This window comes from Sphaeramia orbicularis, chromosome 22 (assembly GCF_902148855.1).
Source record: "Sphaeramia orbicularis chromosome 22, fSphaOr1.1, whole genome shotgun sequence".
Classification (NCBI taxonomy): domain Eukaryota; kingdom Metazoa; phylum Chordata; class Actinopteri; order Kurtiformes; family Apogonidae; genus Sphaeramia; species Sphaeramia orbicularis.
The window spans coordinates 38,570,660-38,586,235 of record NC_043978.1 but is presented as its reverse complement, the minus strand read 5'-3'; the positions used below and the strand labels follow the sequence as shown (position 1 = coordinate 38,586,235).

Here is a 15,576-nt window from a genome sequence, read left to right as displayed (position 1 = left end):
ATTCATGATATGAATTCGTAATAACACCTAAATCATGCCCAGGCATGGCCTGTGGCTAATGAATTGTTTCAGGAAGTCCCATATTGTTCAGCCTGTCAAACACGTTATACAGTAAATGTAAGCCAAGTAGGAAGTAAAACTGACATGTTGACCTACCTAAGCTGTTCATTACCTTGTGTAACATCATTTGCTAATTTATGCCCAGAGGACACAGGACGTGGAGGAATGTGGATCATCAACACTGACAAAAACAGTCATGAATTCACAAATAAACCAGCTTCACTGTCTGTATGTGCCAGCAGACAAATACAGACACAGCACTTCCCTCCTCCATATGACTGTTACTGTTAAGATAGGGGCGTCAAACATGCGGCCCATGGGCCAAAACTGGCCCGCCAAAAGTTCCAATCTGGCCTTCAAAAATGCAAAATTTACACTGAAGATATTAACAGTCAAGGGGGTCAAACTCATTTTAGTTCAGGTTCCACATACATACCAGTTTGATCTCAAGTAATATAATAGCATAATAGCCTATAAATAATGAGTCTAAATTATTTTCTTTGTTAAATGTGAAAAAAATATGACACTCACAGTCAATGAAAACTTCGAGACCATATTTTTCGACATAATTTTTATTTTTAAACCCTAAACTGGACTTTTTTCATATGAATCATTTGTTTAGGATATTGGCATACAGAAACAAAAATCTAAAGTTTCAAAAATAATTTCAAAACAAAAAACTTAACAAAAGAAAATGGCACCTGCCAAACACAAAGTCACAACAGTAGCGGTCCTGGTCGGAAGTTGTCACTCTCTCTCACCCTGGATCTATCGTCAACAGAGCCTGTGGTGTTGTGGCGTTCAACCAGGTTTCTGATTGTGGGTTGGGAACAGCCCATACGCCTGGTTATATCACTGGAGCTCAAACTGGCCTCCACTATACCCGGTGCCCGGAGACGTTGTTCATGTGATAGATGCGGCATGATGCCTTTCACTGGACTAACAATGGTGGCCTTTTTTGGGCCTTTATATAGGCCTTCAAAACCAATCCTCAAATTATGCAGATACCCACTGAGTACTGCTCAATGTGTATTTGGTCCACTTTTGCAAAGAGACCAACCCATGTGCAATGAACCGTGACAACATGACAACTCATCATTATCTCAACAAGTCATCAATAAATTGACAATGAATAATGACAACCCCCTGCAAGTAGAAATATGCAGACATTTCTACCTCAAAGTTTCTATTGACTGTCAGTATACATTATGCCTGTAAATAATGACAATTTCAAATTTTCCTCTTTGTTTTAGTGCAAAAAAAAAAAAAAAAATTACGAGTGCTGTCAAACGATTAAAATTTTTAATCACAGGGTTGCTGTGGATTAATTGCGATTAATCACTTTTAAATATCATTCATTTTTAATCTATATTAATCCCGTTTCATTTTGCATGAACAAACAGACTCAAGAAAGGAGGGAATATATATGCACTTAATGTGTTTGTTGCAAGCTAGGTGATGCATTAGCTGAAGTGCTAGTAGAATCCCCTGCTAATGTATGCTTCACATTAGTGTGGTATTTTAAGATGGAAGTGCTTTGGTGAAAAGAAAAATGCCTTCCTGCAGAGTGTGCATAATACAATATGTCGGTTGACTGCTCCGTCTTGGTTTTTTTTGTCCTCGTATTTCCATCCAGAGGGCCAACATGCTGTTTAGTGTCTTCCATCTTTATGGGTTGGTTCTGCTGCCTGTCACTACCGGATCAACTGCCCATTTGCACATGTGCAACAGTAACTCTACTTGGACAAACTGCCCCTAATGCGTTGGCAGAGGTGTTCAGAGTCACTTTGTGTGGCAGATGGGTTAATTGCATTAAAATTTTTAATCACATTAATCATGAAGATGGATTCATCTGCATTAATGCATTAATTTTGACAGCCCTAATATTCACATTAACAAACCATCCTTTAACAATAAAACCTAAATAACCTGAACTAACATGAAAAACCTGAAAAATCTAAGGTGTCTTAAGTGCAATTTGAACGATATTCTGCCTGTTACTAAATGTTTGTGATGCATAATGCACATGTACAAATGATAAGTTGAGGCATAATGTGAAAATTGCACTTATTTTTTTTAAGAAATTTCAGTTTTGTAAGGTTATTCACATCTTTTTTTGTTTGGGTAGTTTGTAAATGTAAATATTTTCATAATTTAATGTTATTTTGTTGCACTAAAACAGAGAAAAAATTGGTGTTGTCATTATTTATATGCTATTTTGCTATTATTTTAGCAGTCCAGTCTACTTGAGATCGAATTGGACTGAATGTAGAATGAGTTTGACACCCCTGTGTTAAGGCATGTGGCTGTGTAATTGTTTATGCAAACATCGATAAATATGTGTGATTTATTACCCAAAAATATTTCCTCATTCCGCGGCCTGACAGTTCAACTACCTTGTGTTATAGTGTTATCCTGTAGACTAGATTGCTTTGTCAAGAAGCAATAACAGCTCCATAAAGAGCTGGGCGCAGAAAAAGTACAAAGTAATTATTGGAGGTTAAGCTGATTTCCTTCTTATAGCAGAGAATTGGGCCTTTGTGTGTCATCAAACTTTGGCTAAACTGAGGAGACACAACAGAAAAACTCACTGTGCCACCACAAAGCAGGAAGATGGAATTTAACTCTCCCTTCTTTGTTAATAATACAGCATGTACAACATTTAAGACGAGGTCATTCTTCTGCTGTTCTTCTCAAATCTAGATATTGTTTGCAAAAGAATATGAGAAAAGTATGTTTGCATTTGTTCCTTTTTAGTCAGTGTTACTGCCCTGTCCTTGTTTTATTTTCATTCTCAGTTTTTCTAAGCATTAATGCCAGACATTATTAAGCCAGGGTCAGACCAGAAAGCATAATGTATAATACATGAATATTTATTTTCTGTACCGACGCATAATGGTCTCTGTAAAAACTCATTTTTTCCTCTGAACTGATGCACATTTCTGAATCCCGCAGTAATACTCATTCTGCATGTTTATGCTTGAAATGAGGAATCTTGGCATGACCTAGATTACGTTGAAATTAACTCTAACCTAAACACTATAAATATGTGTACTACACAGTACAGTACTGTGCATAAGTCTTGGGTCAGCCTTAGCTTTACAGTGGCTGCACATATGCATTTCTCAGTCTCTGTATTAAAGAATAATTTGGATATATGGGAAGTATGTACAGCATTAAAAACAAAAGTTTCGAAGAAAACACGGCTTCTACAAACCAAAGTGTGAGTATTTAGTGTGACCTCCCTTTGCGCTTAACATGTCTTTAACCCTTTTATTTAGACAACATGAGATTTATTGCATTTATTTGACGTTTTATACCAGATTTCACGCCAGACGCTTTGGTTTGTGCTGCTTCTCATCATGGACTCAAGGGTCACATTAAATAGTGACTTTAACCTTTCGAACCCATTAAATTCAGTTTTTTGTGTATCTTTTAAAGGAGTGATATTTTGCTTTTTTTTTTTTAATTTAATTATGGATTTTAAAACATTTTCCTGTGGTCTACATAAACTGTAAATGCTATGCTTGGGTCTGAATTCCTCATTAATTCAACTCCACAGGTCCATCTTCAACCTTATTTCTGAGTAATGACATCAGAAAGGTCATTTTGAGCGCTGGCCCTTTAAATGCAAATGAGCCACTTCACACCCCGCCCCCTCCAGGTTGTTGACTGTGCTGCTCTGTCCTGTTCAACCAACAACTGAACATTTTAGGTAGCTGGCTTGAAGTTTGGACATATTTTCAGTTTGGACTACAACCGCTGCTGCTGACAATTATGTCGTACTCGGAGAAATGTTCGTCAGACGTCTTGACCTTATGTGTGCAAATGTCGTGATGTAACTAGTTATAGACGCAACAAATTAAGCAGGAATTAAAATGGGTTGTAGAAATCCACTCGATTTTTGTCAGAATGAATTTAAAGATAGCTTTGCAGCACCTGGAGGGTTCAAATTCAAACTTTTTGAACTATTAGGGTCCAAATACAAATAAATGAACCAAAGACTAAAACAAATGGATTTAGCAAAATATGACCCCTTTAAAGCATTGCATTTTCTTGTTGTATCTGAAGAAAAGGGAATAAGAAATTGATATGAATGCTTATCTCAATCATGCAGAAACAACAAAGCTAAAGGTGGCCCAAGACTTTTGCACACTATTGTATATTAACTGCATCTAATTTTGCTTTTTGACTAGAAGTCTTTGCTCAAACCTTATCAGTCTTTCAGTTTTAGTCATCCATTGGAAAAAGCCTTGGCTGTTGTCTTCAGTTTTTGCAGCACTCCAGTATAACACTATAGAAATACTTGGTGTAACGTATTTGAAAACAATGATAAAAATGCTCCCCATAGTGCACTGTGGTGCTTTATTTATCAACAGAACTGGAGGAGAAATTTCATAAACGAGCCAGAAGAGAAACCTGCTTCAGCATCAAAATGAAACATAATAACTGAAATAGAAGTGAAGCTTATTGCGGAAAAATCACATCTATGGGAAGTTTACATTGTTAGATTTTTAATGTCTGTGAAAATATGCTGATCCAATTTGATGGTAACTTTATATTTGTGTTATTTTTTTTCTGTACCTTAGGATCAAGTGACTGAGCAATAACTTCACCTCACCATTCTTTAACTTAGCAATCAGTCTCAAGGGGTCTACTGGTGAAATGTAATGAAACCTTAGGAGGAAATGATACTTAACACTTGAATGCAGCATTTAAAAATATATGCTGATGTGTAATGTAGAGAAGACAGAGTTGTATAATTTCATTTTGTCTTTTTACATGTCATAGATTGTGTTAATGCATCTCAACTGCCTCCTATTCATATGCCTAATTATTTAGTGGATGATATGAACCAAAAAAATAAAGTTTTTAGTATGATGGGAGTATGAAAGCTACGTTTCATATTTCATTATATGCTACACATACCGTGCATAACTTCAATAACTAGCAGCACTTTAACAGTATTTTACAGAGAGATTTGCATTGTAGCTGCAGTTTTTTGACCATGTACCACATGGTATTCATGGTTTTACATAAATATGTTGTTGAAGTAACTGCACATGTGACTAAAGCAGTGGTTTCCAAACTGTTTTGGCTCGTGACCCCATTTTAACATCACAAATTTCTGGTGACCTCAGACATTCAAAACAGACATTTTTTTGCTAAAATTAATTTGTTTTTGATCATGTAATAGTTTGCTGTACTATGTTGCAAATAAACATTAATTTTAGACGACATTTAGTCTATATAATGTATATTATTATGGACAGAGGCAGAAAAGCCAGGTGTAGATTACTGCACAAAGTGAGAATTTGATTTTCCTTGGTCAGGATCTGTACAGTCAGTCCAGCTTGGATTTAGAAGGCTGACAATTAACCCTTTCATGCATGAATTACAAGAACCTTAATCAAGATTTTTTTTTTTTTCTTGAGTGACTTTATTCCTCTTTAGGCATTAAAAAAAACAATGCGATATTTTTTTTTTATTAAGCTACTTTTCATGGAGTTGCAAAAATGTCCACTCAGCTGGACACCATGTGTTTAATTTTTGAAGCAAAAAACCCCACATGTATTTACTGTGAAAACTATGAAATAAAAACATTTTAATGCTGATAATGTGATGTTTTCTCACATTTTAACATACTCTAATGCTAGTCATTACTCACTTCATTGAGATAACATGCAAAAAAAAAAAAACCTTTTGTTGTTAATGACAGTCTAATAACAATAACAAGGAATTGATTTACACTCAAATATGTTAGATGAAGTTCATCTAGAACAGCAAAGTTACAGTAATGTTATCAATTGTAGTGTATGGGATGATGCATAAGTGTCCACTGTGTTGGCTGATATGAAACTAAAACAACAAAATCCATGAATATATAAGAGAACAGCTGTAGAATAACTGTCCACTGTAGTGACCACTATGCATGAAAGGGTTAATACTGAACAAACAATAACTCGAACTATGAATTATGAAAGAGCTACAGCATCTGAAACTGACCACAATGAACATTTGACAGATAAACAGTACCACAGTGCTTCAGTTTCAGCTTCACAGTTTGTCATGTCTTTTATGGATTATGATTGTCTCTCTCAACTCACCATATATTTTTATTAATAAGTTTTTTGTTTGTTGGTTTGTCTTTTTATCACTTACCAGAAATTTCAGGCGACCCCATTTGAATTCCAGGCAATCCCACATGGGGTCCCAACCCCAAGGTTGGAAAAACACTGGATTAATGGGTGTAAAATAAGGGTGTAATGGTGCACTCATTCCGGTTCGGGGCCTTCAATACAATACGGAAGTGTACCGAACAAATACATGTACCCTATGTGAAGAACGCAAACACTTGGCTTAAGTTTCCACCCGAACCTTGAAGCGAAACACAAACATATATATGAGTGTATGAGCAGAGTGGCTGCAAGCAGAGCCCATGTACAATATTTGATATCCGAGATGGACGTATAAGCAGTTCACGCACCGAACACATGCTGAAGGTGAACCAGCATGGCAGATCAGAGCAGCGCCACAGGTACAAAGCCAGAGTTGGAAGGTCCTCGGTCTTCTCTAAGGTCTGTGATTTGGGAGTATTTTGAATTCCCTGTCAGTTATGTCAATAGAGAGAGACAAGTCAACAAAACAAGAGCGGTGTGCGGGCACTGTTTTGTGAAGGTCGGTTATATTTCTGGTAATGTCAAATTTGTGAAACTGGTCTCCTTCACTGTACCGAAAACATATCGAAAATGTATTGAACCGAAATGTTTCTGTACCATTACACCCCTAGTGTAAAAGTATAGTAGTATCCAGGTTTGCATGTCAGGAAGACCCAGTTACTTTGTCAGCAAGTTACAGATGTTAGGTAAATTGTTGCATGTTGCTGGGTTAATTTGTACCTCCTTTGGGTCCTGCATCACCTTGTCCATGTTTATTTGCTTGAAATGACTGGTTTGTTGTACGTCATCCCTTATTACTTTAACCACATGAATGACTGACTCATCCTCGTAGCATTAGGCATAGAGCTTTGGTTGTTTCCCTGCCCATTTTTTATCTTTCATATTTTTTTCATAACTTCAAGTTTCGGAACTTGTTATAAGGCAGTTGGTTATGTATTTTCCGATGAGTCTTATCAAAGCCATAAACTGAAATACACTGGTTTAGCTTTGATAAATTTCCTCTGTATGCAAATGCTTGACCTGCTACACATTTTCCTCGCATAGAAAGAGAAAAATACAGATTAGTGTTAGAGGCCATGTGAATATATATATTAAAAGGGTATAACTAGATTCATTTCTAGGGTTGTACTGATATCAGCCGAACACCATCAGCCTTGGTTACTGACAATGGATGATATTCATTTGTTGAGTTATATTATGATATAAAGATTATTTCACAAATTTGTATGCCTGAATTTCTCACTCTGAGAATAACAGCGCAGTCAGTTTTTTATAATGATTTCTTTTTTTTTTTTATTTTTTTTTAACCAGCCACAAAAGGGGCAATAAAGTACAAAAACAAGACAAGCAAACAGAATATATTGTTATTGCTGTTGCATCATGGTGTCTGGGGATCTTCATCTGCACTCAGATGGTCAAAGTGTCTGGTGTGATGTCTAAACTGTCTTTTCTTCTGAAATGGCTGTTGTTATCCCTTCTGTCCTCAAAGTCAAACTTTCTATTGCAACTGTCTGAACTTTTATGCATCCCTTTTTTTGTGCAGAAAGATACGAAATTCACGGCATGCAATCCTTTTTTTCTTTTTGCACAAAGGTTCACACTTTCACAATGTCAAGCAAAACCAATTAACCCAAAACTAGACTAGTAAAATAGGGTGCACAAATGATACATTGAGAAAAGAGGATTAAAACGTTCATTGTGTACATAATTGCACCGCTTGGCAAAATGTCAATGCTCTTCTCAATTCCAACAGACAAAATCTGGAATTGCTTTGCTGTACAATGAAGAGACCAACAATACCTATGATGTCTGCCTGAAATTGACCAAAGAGGTATTAACCATACAGAAGCTGGATGTGGTTTGCACAAGAGGAAGTGAATCCCATGTAAATGTAAGTGCGCCTGATGGCTCCAGACTCGCATTGTAATTCACAGCACATAACTTTGGAAAATACAGTTTCAATGTTCACAGTATCCTTTTGCCAATAAGAAACTCCCACTTTCTAAAGCACAGAACTGTTGTACTCCGAAGACAGGCGGCTGGCGGTCTGGGCTTAAGCATCAAAGTAAGCAGATAAGTTTTGATTATGGAAAAACTAAAGTCAAAGTGAAAAGACTTGGGGTTGTAGATATGGCTGCATGTCTGAGAAAACAGTTATGGCAGCAACTTTCACCAACAGCATTCATTCTCATCTTTATGTTCTGCTTTTCAGGGTGGTGCAGAGCACAGCGTGCCAGTGGTTATTTCGAAGATTTTTAAAGATCAAGTAGGTAAGAAAGTCTTTTTTTTTTTTTATCTCTTACTGTAAAATTGATATGAATTTTTTTTTGCAGTACATTGGTGAATGATGAAATTGATTCTAGAGCACAGCTACAGCTAGGAGTTGGTGGCATTATTGATAAATGTGTAGGTATTTTCCTTCATTTAATTTGTTAATAGTAGTATTTATAAAATATTAGAACGTGTAAAAATGAAAACCAGTATTTCTCCAATGTTCAAGATGATATCCATAAGGGTTTGGCTTATTCATAACCCAAAAATATGAAGTTTAATGTAAAGGAAGATAATTTGACATGTGGCACTGACAAAAAAAAAAAAAATGAATCAAGCTAATTACAAACAGCAACATTTTTAGCAGAGAAAAATAATAGTGTCGTTGACCTAGCAACACCAGGGGAAGCATGACCCCGAAGGACAATTTTGCAAAATAAACCTTTAAATTGTGATTTCTGGTGAGTTTTGTGGAAAGAAACTGACTAATTGAACTAGTTACCTCATTAAGTACCATCAAAACAGTTACCTCAGAATAAAAGTTGACAGCTACAAGTTCTTTAGCTGTTTTCAGACTGGCCAGCCCAGTGTCGGAGCTGGGTCCTGCACCAGTTACACTGGGAACTGAAGTGCTTACTCATGAACAGCCCGTGATCATTGCTACTGTTTTGTCCCTCGACACTTACTGTAGATGTAGTTGGACTGATGCATGATGGGATAGGTGGTAGGAGAAAAAATGCATGTCTGCAAGTGAATGTATGAGCGGCAATAAAGATGACACAGAACTCTCAAAAGATGGTTTTTACCCTTGGCCCTCGCCACAGGGTATAGTCATCAGTTCGTCATCTGTCCATCCATATGTCCAAAAACTTTGGCATGGACTGAAGGTCGAGGGTTTTCAAGTGCGGGCACTTTATATTTTATTATTTAATGCAACACAGAACATTACAACTCAGTTTCTTGGCCACATTTTTGGTTCCCGAACGCTCTGACTTTTGGTGTGAACATGTCGGCATCAATGTTTCTTTTGTTTTAAGGCAAAGATCGATGGATAGATGGATAATGGATGGAAGACAAGAGCAAAAACATTAAACATAATGAATTAGAAGCAAAGAAAAACAGAACTGGGTAAAAAATCTGGATAATTAACTGTAATGTACAAAATAAAATGTAATTTTTCAGTTGGATGGAGGTGCATAAATAATAAGTGCATAGTTTTAGTTTAGTATTCATAGTTATGATTAACATGCAACAAATATTTCAGAAATCTGAAGGTAAAACATTTGAAACAATTATAATGACTTTTTTAACGCTGAGTAAAATTAAGTAAAAACAAACTGTTAAGCATTTTGTCAGCATAGATATATGCGTATTGCAATGATATTATCAAAATTTAGCATTGCATTATAACATGTGTCAGTATTATTCTGTAGTGCAGCCCCCTGTGTATAATGAAACATGAATTTGTTTTTTAAGGTCTTATAGTTTTACATTCACAGTGAAAGCATTGGTTTAATCTGTTCCAATGTGGTAAATAAGATACTAATACAGATAAGAAGAGGAAGACGTTTTGGCAGGTGTTTTTTTTTTTTTTTTTTTTTGTTCAATTTGGACAAAAAAAAGCTAAATTTGAAAAATATTTTCATTTTTTATGTTATCATAAGCTAAACTCTTCCTGGTCACAGTTCTTTATTCTTTACTCATATAATGCAGACAGATGTCAGTCACTCAAACATTTCAGACAGTATAATTAAAAAAGATGGCTTGAATGATTCACATACTAATGTTAAATCTAATGGCAGGTATAATTAAAACTAGCTCTTTCCCCAAATGTAACCAAAAAGCATATGCTTGTGAAGTTTTTTTTAATTTGGTACAACTGTATTTTTCTACCAGTGACCAGGACTTTGTCATCAGCATCTGTTTCCAAATGTGTCTGTGGAGAAAACATCCAGAGCAGAAGAGTAAATATGACCAAGCTGTTTTAGTAGATGAAAAAGAAAATACTTTAATCATGTTTTCAGTGAAATCGTCTAAGCGGATGACCTCTAACTATCCTGCTATGATGCAATATGGGATATATTTTTTTTCTTTTTGACCACATCCCGTTTAATACCTTTTCTGGATATGAGAGAATCATGTCTTCATATCCCCCGGGACGTTAAGAGCCCTTTTCAGAGTGCTTCACAAATCTTTTCACAACAGAGGTTTCATTGTTTCCTTTCATGCTGCTGCAAATGGGTTTATATCCTGATTAGTTTCGAATTTCATGCTTTCCTGTGTTCTTTCACTGAGCTGTGTAATGTTGTCCAAGATTAGTCAGAGCGAAACACTGATTGCTATTTCCGCCACATTACCATGTATGAAATGAGGAATTATTATCTAATGTTTTCATTAACCTCTGACATTTGACAATTGACGCCTGCAGCCGATCAGACGGGGATGCTGTTCGTCGGGGATGCTGTGCTGCAGGTTGGTGCATTGGTTCATCATTTATTTGCTTTGAGGTTGATTCAGGTCGCAGCGGGGAGGATCGACTTGTTGCATCTTATTTGGCTGGCTATAATTTCACTGTTTCAATCCAATGCTGATGTGAGAGTGTGAGGCGCACAGGACTCTAATAAGATGAATCTGTATGTTAGCGTCTACACACTCTGTTGAGAGATAATAATATTGTTGATTATATTCTTTCCTGAAACATAACAATCACAGTTTCATTATAAAATGAATGTAGTGTCACGGATTTTAAAGTGAATTAATCCAAAGAGGACTGATGAATAATAGCTTTTGTTCAGAAGAATAACCATCAAAGCTAAAGAAGTGTAATGTCTTTAGTAATGATGTTCATTTAATCTCTTAAATGTTATTTGGAATGCATCTGGCACGAGCACAGGTTTATTGCATTTGCTGTTTATCTTGAATATCAAGTAGATTCACTGGGCAGCTAAACAATATTAACATTCATATTGAAGGTTATTATGATCTGAATTAGGAAGTGAGTGGCAATTGCCTCAACCTTTGCATTACTATGTTTGTGTTTTATTTGCAATGACTTATTTGAATTGTCAATTTTATATTATATTGCATCTATTCAGAGGTGTCAAAAATATTTGCATTCATTACTCGGGTAGAAGTATAGATACTGGGGTTTAAAAAGACTTCTGTAGAAGCTGAAGTATCAACTCAAGCTTTTTACTCAAGTAAAAGTATAAAAGTACTGGTTTCAAAGCTACTTAAAGTATAAAAGTAAATGTAAGGCAAAAAAATGTGCCACAGGGGCTGACAGTGCACTACCCCACCTCCCCAAAAAACATTTTTCTGAAGGCCATAATAACCATAATTTTATATTAACCCATAAAGACCCAAACATCCATTGGGGAGCAAAACCATCTACTGATCTAAACTGTTTAATGCCTGTTGATCCACTAATCCTATCAATCATGTAAATAATTGATGTAAAATACAGTTTATTATCTTTTCATGGTCATCAGATATGACCCATTTGGACGTTCAGAGGCTCTGTAGTGAACGCGGAAACACCGTCATCTTCTACAACATTGATTCACCAGTAAAACCCATGGAGTTGGATCAATGACAGTGGATGGACACACTTATTTTATGTTCAGTTTTTGATGTATTTTACTGAAAAAAGTCAGTTTTTCTTCAGTTTTCTTTGTTTCTGATATAATAATCCTAAACTGTAATCTAAGCTTTTATGGACATCTACATGATCAATACAATGAATATGAAGAAATAGGCAAATGCAAAAGAAAGATTAAAAATAGAGGAAAAATTCATTTGGGAATTATCACAAAAGTAGCACTGGGTCTTTATGGCTTAAAATGTTTGTTGAAAAAACACATTTTAGTCCAATGCAAATGTATTAAAGAACCATATATGTGCACTACCGAGCATTAACATGTTTCATAGAGCAGAAGATATGATGACTAGTTGAATATAAGTATTGAAATGGTGCAAAAAGTCAAACTTCAGAGGCATGTTATTAATCACCTTGGAATGTAAATGTACATCCAAGCTTAGCTGCAGGAATCTGTGAGGGCAACAGATGTAAGAGAACAAAACTGGACAAGAGAATAGGTGTACCCAGGGCAGGCTTAGTAACAGTGACCCTCCTATGGTTGTCTGTGCAGTACAGTGGTTGGGGCATTTGGCTCGAGTTCTCTTGAGTGTCTGCCATGAACATGTTCATACTAGACTACATACGTCTGCTGTGTTCTCACTGGAGTGTGATGTGATTTGTGTCATGTGTAGGTGTGATGGAACACAGAAAAACCAGTAGGATGTCGGAATGGTACTTCTCATCCAATCACAATCAAATTCACTCTATCTGGATGGTGCGATTCATCTGGATAGTTTTTATTTGAACGATGATAAGCCAGAATGAAATAGAAGTAATGAGTCTATTTTTAAAATGTGAGGAGTAGAAAGTACAGAGAATTGTGTGAAAATGTAAGAGCAGAAGTAAAAAGTCGGCGAAAAATAATTACCCCAGTTAAGTATAGATAACCAAAATTTCTACTAAAGTAAGGTAACAAAGTATTTGTACGTCATTATTTGGCACCTCTGCATCTGTTTACATTTCTGAAAACCTGAAAAAAACCCTGAAGAAATTATTAGAATAGGATAGAGAGGTGAAAATGTTCCACATTTTCTCACTTACGTTTTTTCTTGTGATTTCTTTAGGTCAATGGAATCAATGTAGAGCACTGCACTCATGAAGAAGTTGTAAGTATATTTATCATTAATCTGTTGATTTAGACCAGGGGTGTCAAACTCAGTTTAGTTCAGGGGCCACATGCAGCCCAGTTTGATCTGCAGGGGTCCAAAGTAACCTATATGTAATCACAACTCTGAAGTTTTTCTCTTTATTTTAGTGCAAAACTGTAAAATTACATATGAAAATATTTATATTTACAAACTACCCTTTCATAAAAAATAGGAATAACCTGAACAACTACAAACAACCTGGAATTTCTTAAGAAAAATGAGTGCAATTTTAACACCATGTCTCACTTTATTATTTACACATGTGCATTAGAATTTACAGATCACAGTGGATCTACAAAGGCACAAAATATTTATTAACGGGCATCTGGAACTGAAAAATATAGCATTTAACTATAGCGGTGTAGTGATTACCATTGACTGTTAATGTCTTTTTTGTGATTTTTGATTTTTGCAAATTCATCCCATGGGCCAGACTGGACCTATTGGGGGTCCGTCCGTGGGCTGTATGTTTGACCCCCCTGGTTTAGACTGTATTGTTATCCTGTACCCTTGTTATTATTTTTTCAGTATTCAGTGTTATCATTGGAGTATTTTCCCATAAACAGATTACATTCTTCTGTAATCACAGAGCATAGAGACAGCCCTGTTTCAAGGCTGCTCTGTGTTCAGCAGTTTAATGTCAGAAGGACCAGATGACTTAGTGGTTAGTCTTTCTGGGAGGCTGCATGTTGCACCGTCCCACCGGCATTAATATAAATTCACTATGAAGGACATGGTCTTGGCACATACTGGAACTCATCCCACAGTTTTTGAGCTACAGGCACCAAAGTCAAATATGCCATGTTATCCTTGTAGGAAACCTATGCTATTTGGTAGCATAGCCACAAAAAAAAACCCTTTTTCACCATAAACCGTCCCTGGTACATACATATGCAGGACACAGACCAGCTTGTTCCAGTCAGTTTCAGCAGCTCTGCTCTGGTAACAGTCTTCTGCTTCTATAATTGTGTAAATGCCATGGATGCTTCTGTATAAAGAGTTTGAAGTCCATGGTCAAGGTTGCAGATTTTCCTAGAGCAACAATTGAACACAACCTGCACATGACCACCGAGAATCAGTGCTTCATTTGTAAAGTGGGAGGTGCCGGAATGCAGGGGAGGGGGGTGCTGGTGACTCAAAACAGGGGTGGAGGTAACCAGGACATTCTAAAACACTTAACCCTTTCATGCACAGTGGTCGCTACAGTGGACAGCTATTCTACAGCTGTTCTATTGTTTATTCATGTGTTTTGTTGTCAGCCAATATAGTGGAGCTTATGCATCATCCCAAACACTGCAATTCATACAATTAGTGCATCTTTGCTGTTCTTGATAAACCTGATCTGCAGTGACATGTTTTAGTGTAAATCAATTGCTAATTGTTATTAGACTGTAATTAACAGTTTATTTTTTAAGCAAAAAGTTTTGGGTTTTTTTTGCATATTATCTCCATGAAATGAGTAATAACTAGTATTAGATAGAGCATGTTAATATATGAGACAAAATAAGATTAGCAGCATTACAAACGTTTTTATTAAATAGTTTTTGCACAGTATATCAGTAAATACATGTTTTTTGCTACATAAATTAAACGCATGGTGTCCAGCTGAGTGGACATTTTTACAACTCCAGTACATATAAAAAATTAGCAGTACATATAAAAAATACATATATTTTAGTGCATTAGACCAACATACAGTCGCAAAAAAATTATTAGATTATTAAAAGTAACCAAAAATGATGGTTATGTAATCAAGTACTAACTCCTGTGTGTATCATGTGACTAAAACAGACAGAAAAGAAAACATGGAATGCCTAAAAACACTGTTTCATTTAGGCTATTTATTTTTTCATAGAGGTGCCAGATCCAATGAAATGGTTCCAGATCTGACGTTGGAGGTGCTGGATCCCGATCAGGCTGGATCCGGCTCAAATTAAGCCTTGCCAAGAACATATTGTGCCTTTAACCCTTTATAGTTCACTCACAGAAATACTCTGAAATTCAGAATTTTAACCTTGGTGTATCATTGGAGGATGTAACAAGAGTTTACTGCTTTTGTGAATTCTTTCAAAAGTTTTTATTGTCATGTGGAAAATCAAGGTCAATGAAGTTACCATATTTGGTTCCTTGCCCATATGTGTCAAAATAAATAAGTAAATGAATCAGTCCAAGAAGTACATATGAAAAATACATATATTTTAGAGCATTAGACCAACATACAGTCACAAAAAAAATTATTAGACTATTAAAAGTCATCAGAAACAATGGTTATGCAATC

The 15,576-nt window shown here is 35.9% G+C and overlaps 1 protein-coding gene across 1 annotated transcript in view; it reads left to right on the top strand.

Annotated features, from left to right (window-relative positions):
- The window catches only part of sntg2 (syntrophin, gamma 2), a 122,654-nt gene that overhangs the window by 31,311 nt on the left and 75,767 nt on the right, over positions 1 to 15,576 (top strand). Inside the window, exons 2-6 of the mRNA XM_030126379.1 lie at positions 7,993 to 8,130; positions 8,248 to 8,304; positions 8,452 to 8,509; positions 10,939 to 10,982; positions 13,215 to 13,256. Of these exons, the coding sequence (XP_029982239.1) occupies positions 7,993 to 8,130; positions 8,248 to 8,304; positions 8,452 to 8,509; positions 10,939 to 10,982; positions 13,215 to 13,256 (339 nt within the window). The remainder of the gene's footprint in view (positions 1 to 7,992; positions 8,131 to 8,247; positions 8,305 to 8,451; positions 8,510 to 10,938; positions 10,983 to 13,214; positions 13,257 to 15,576) is intronic.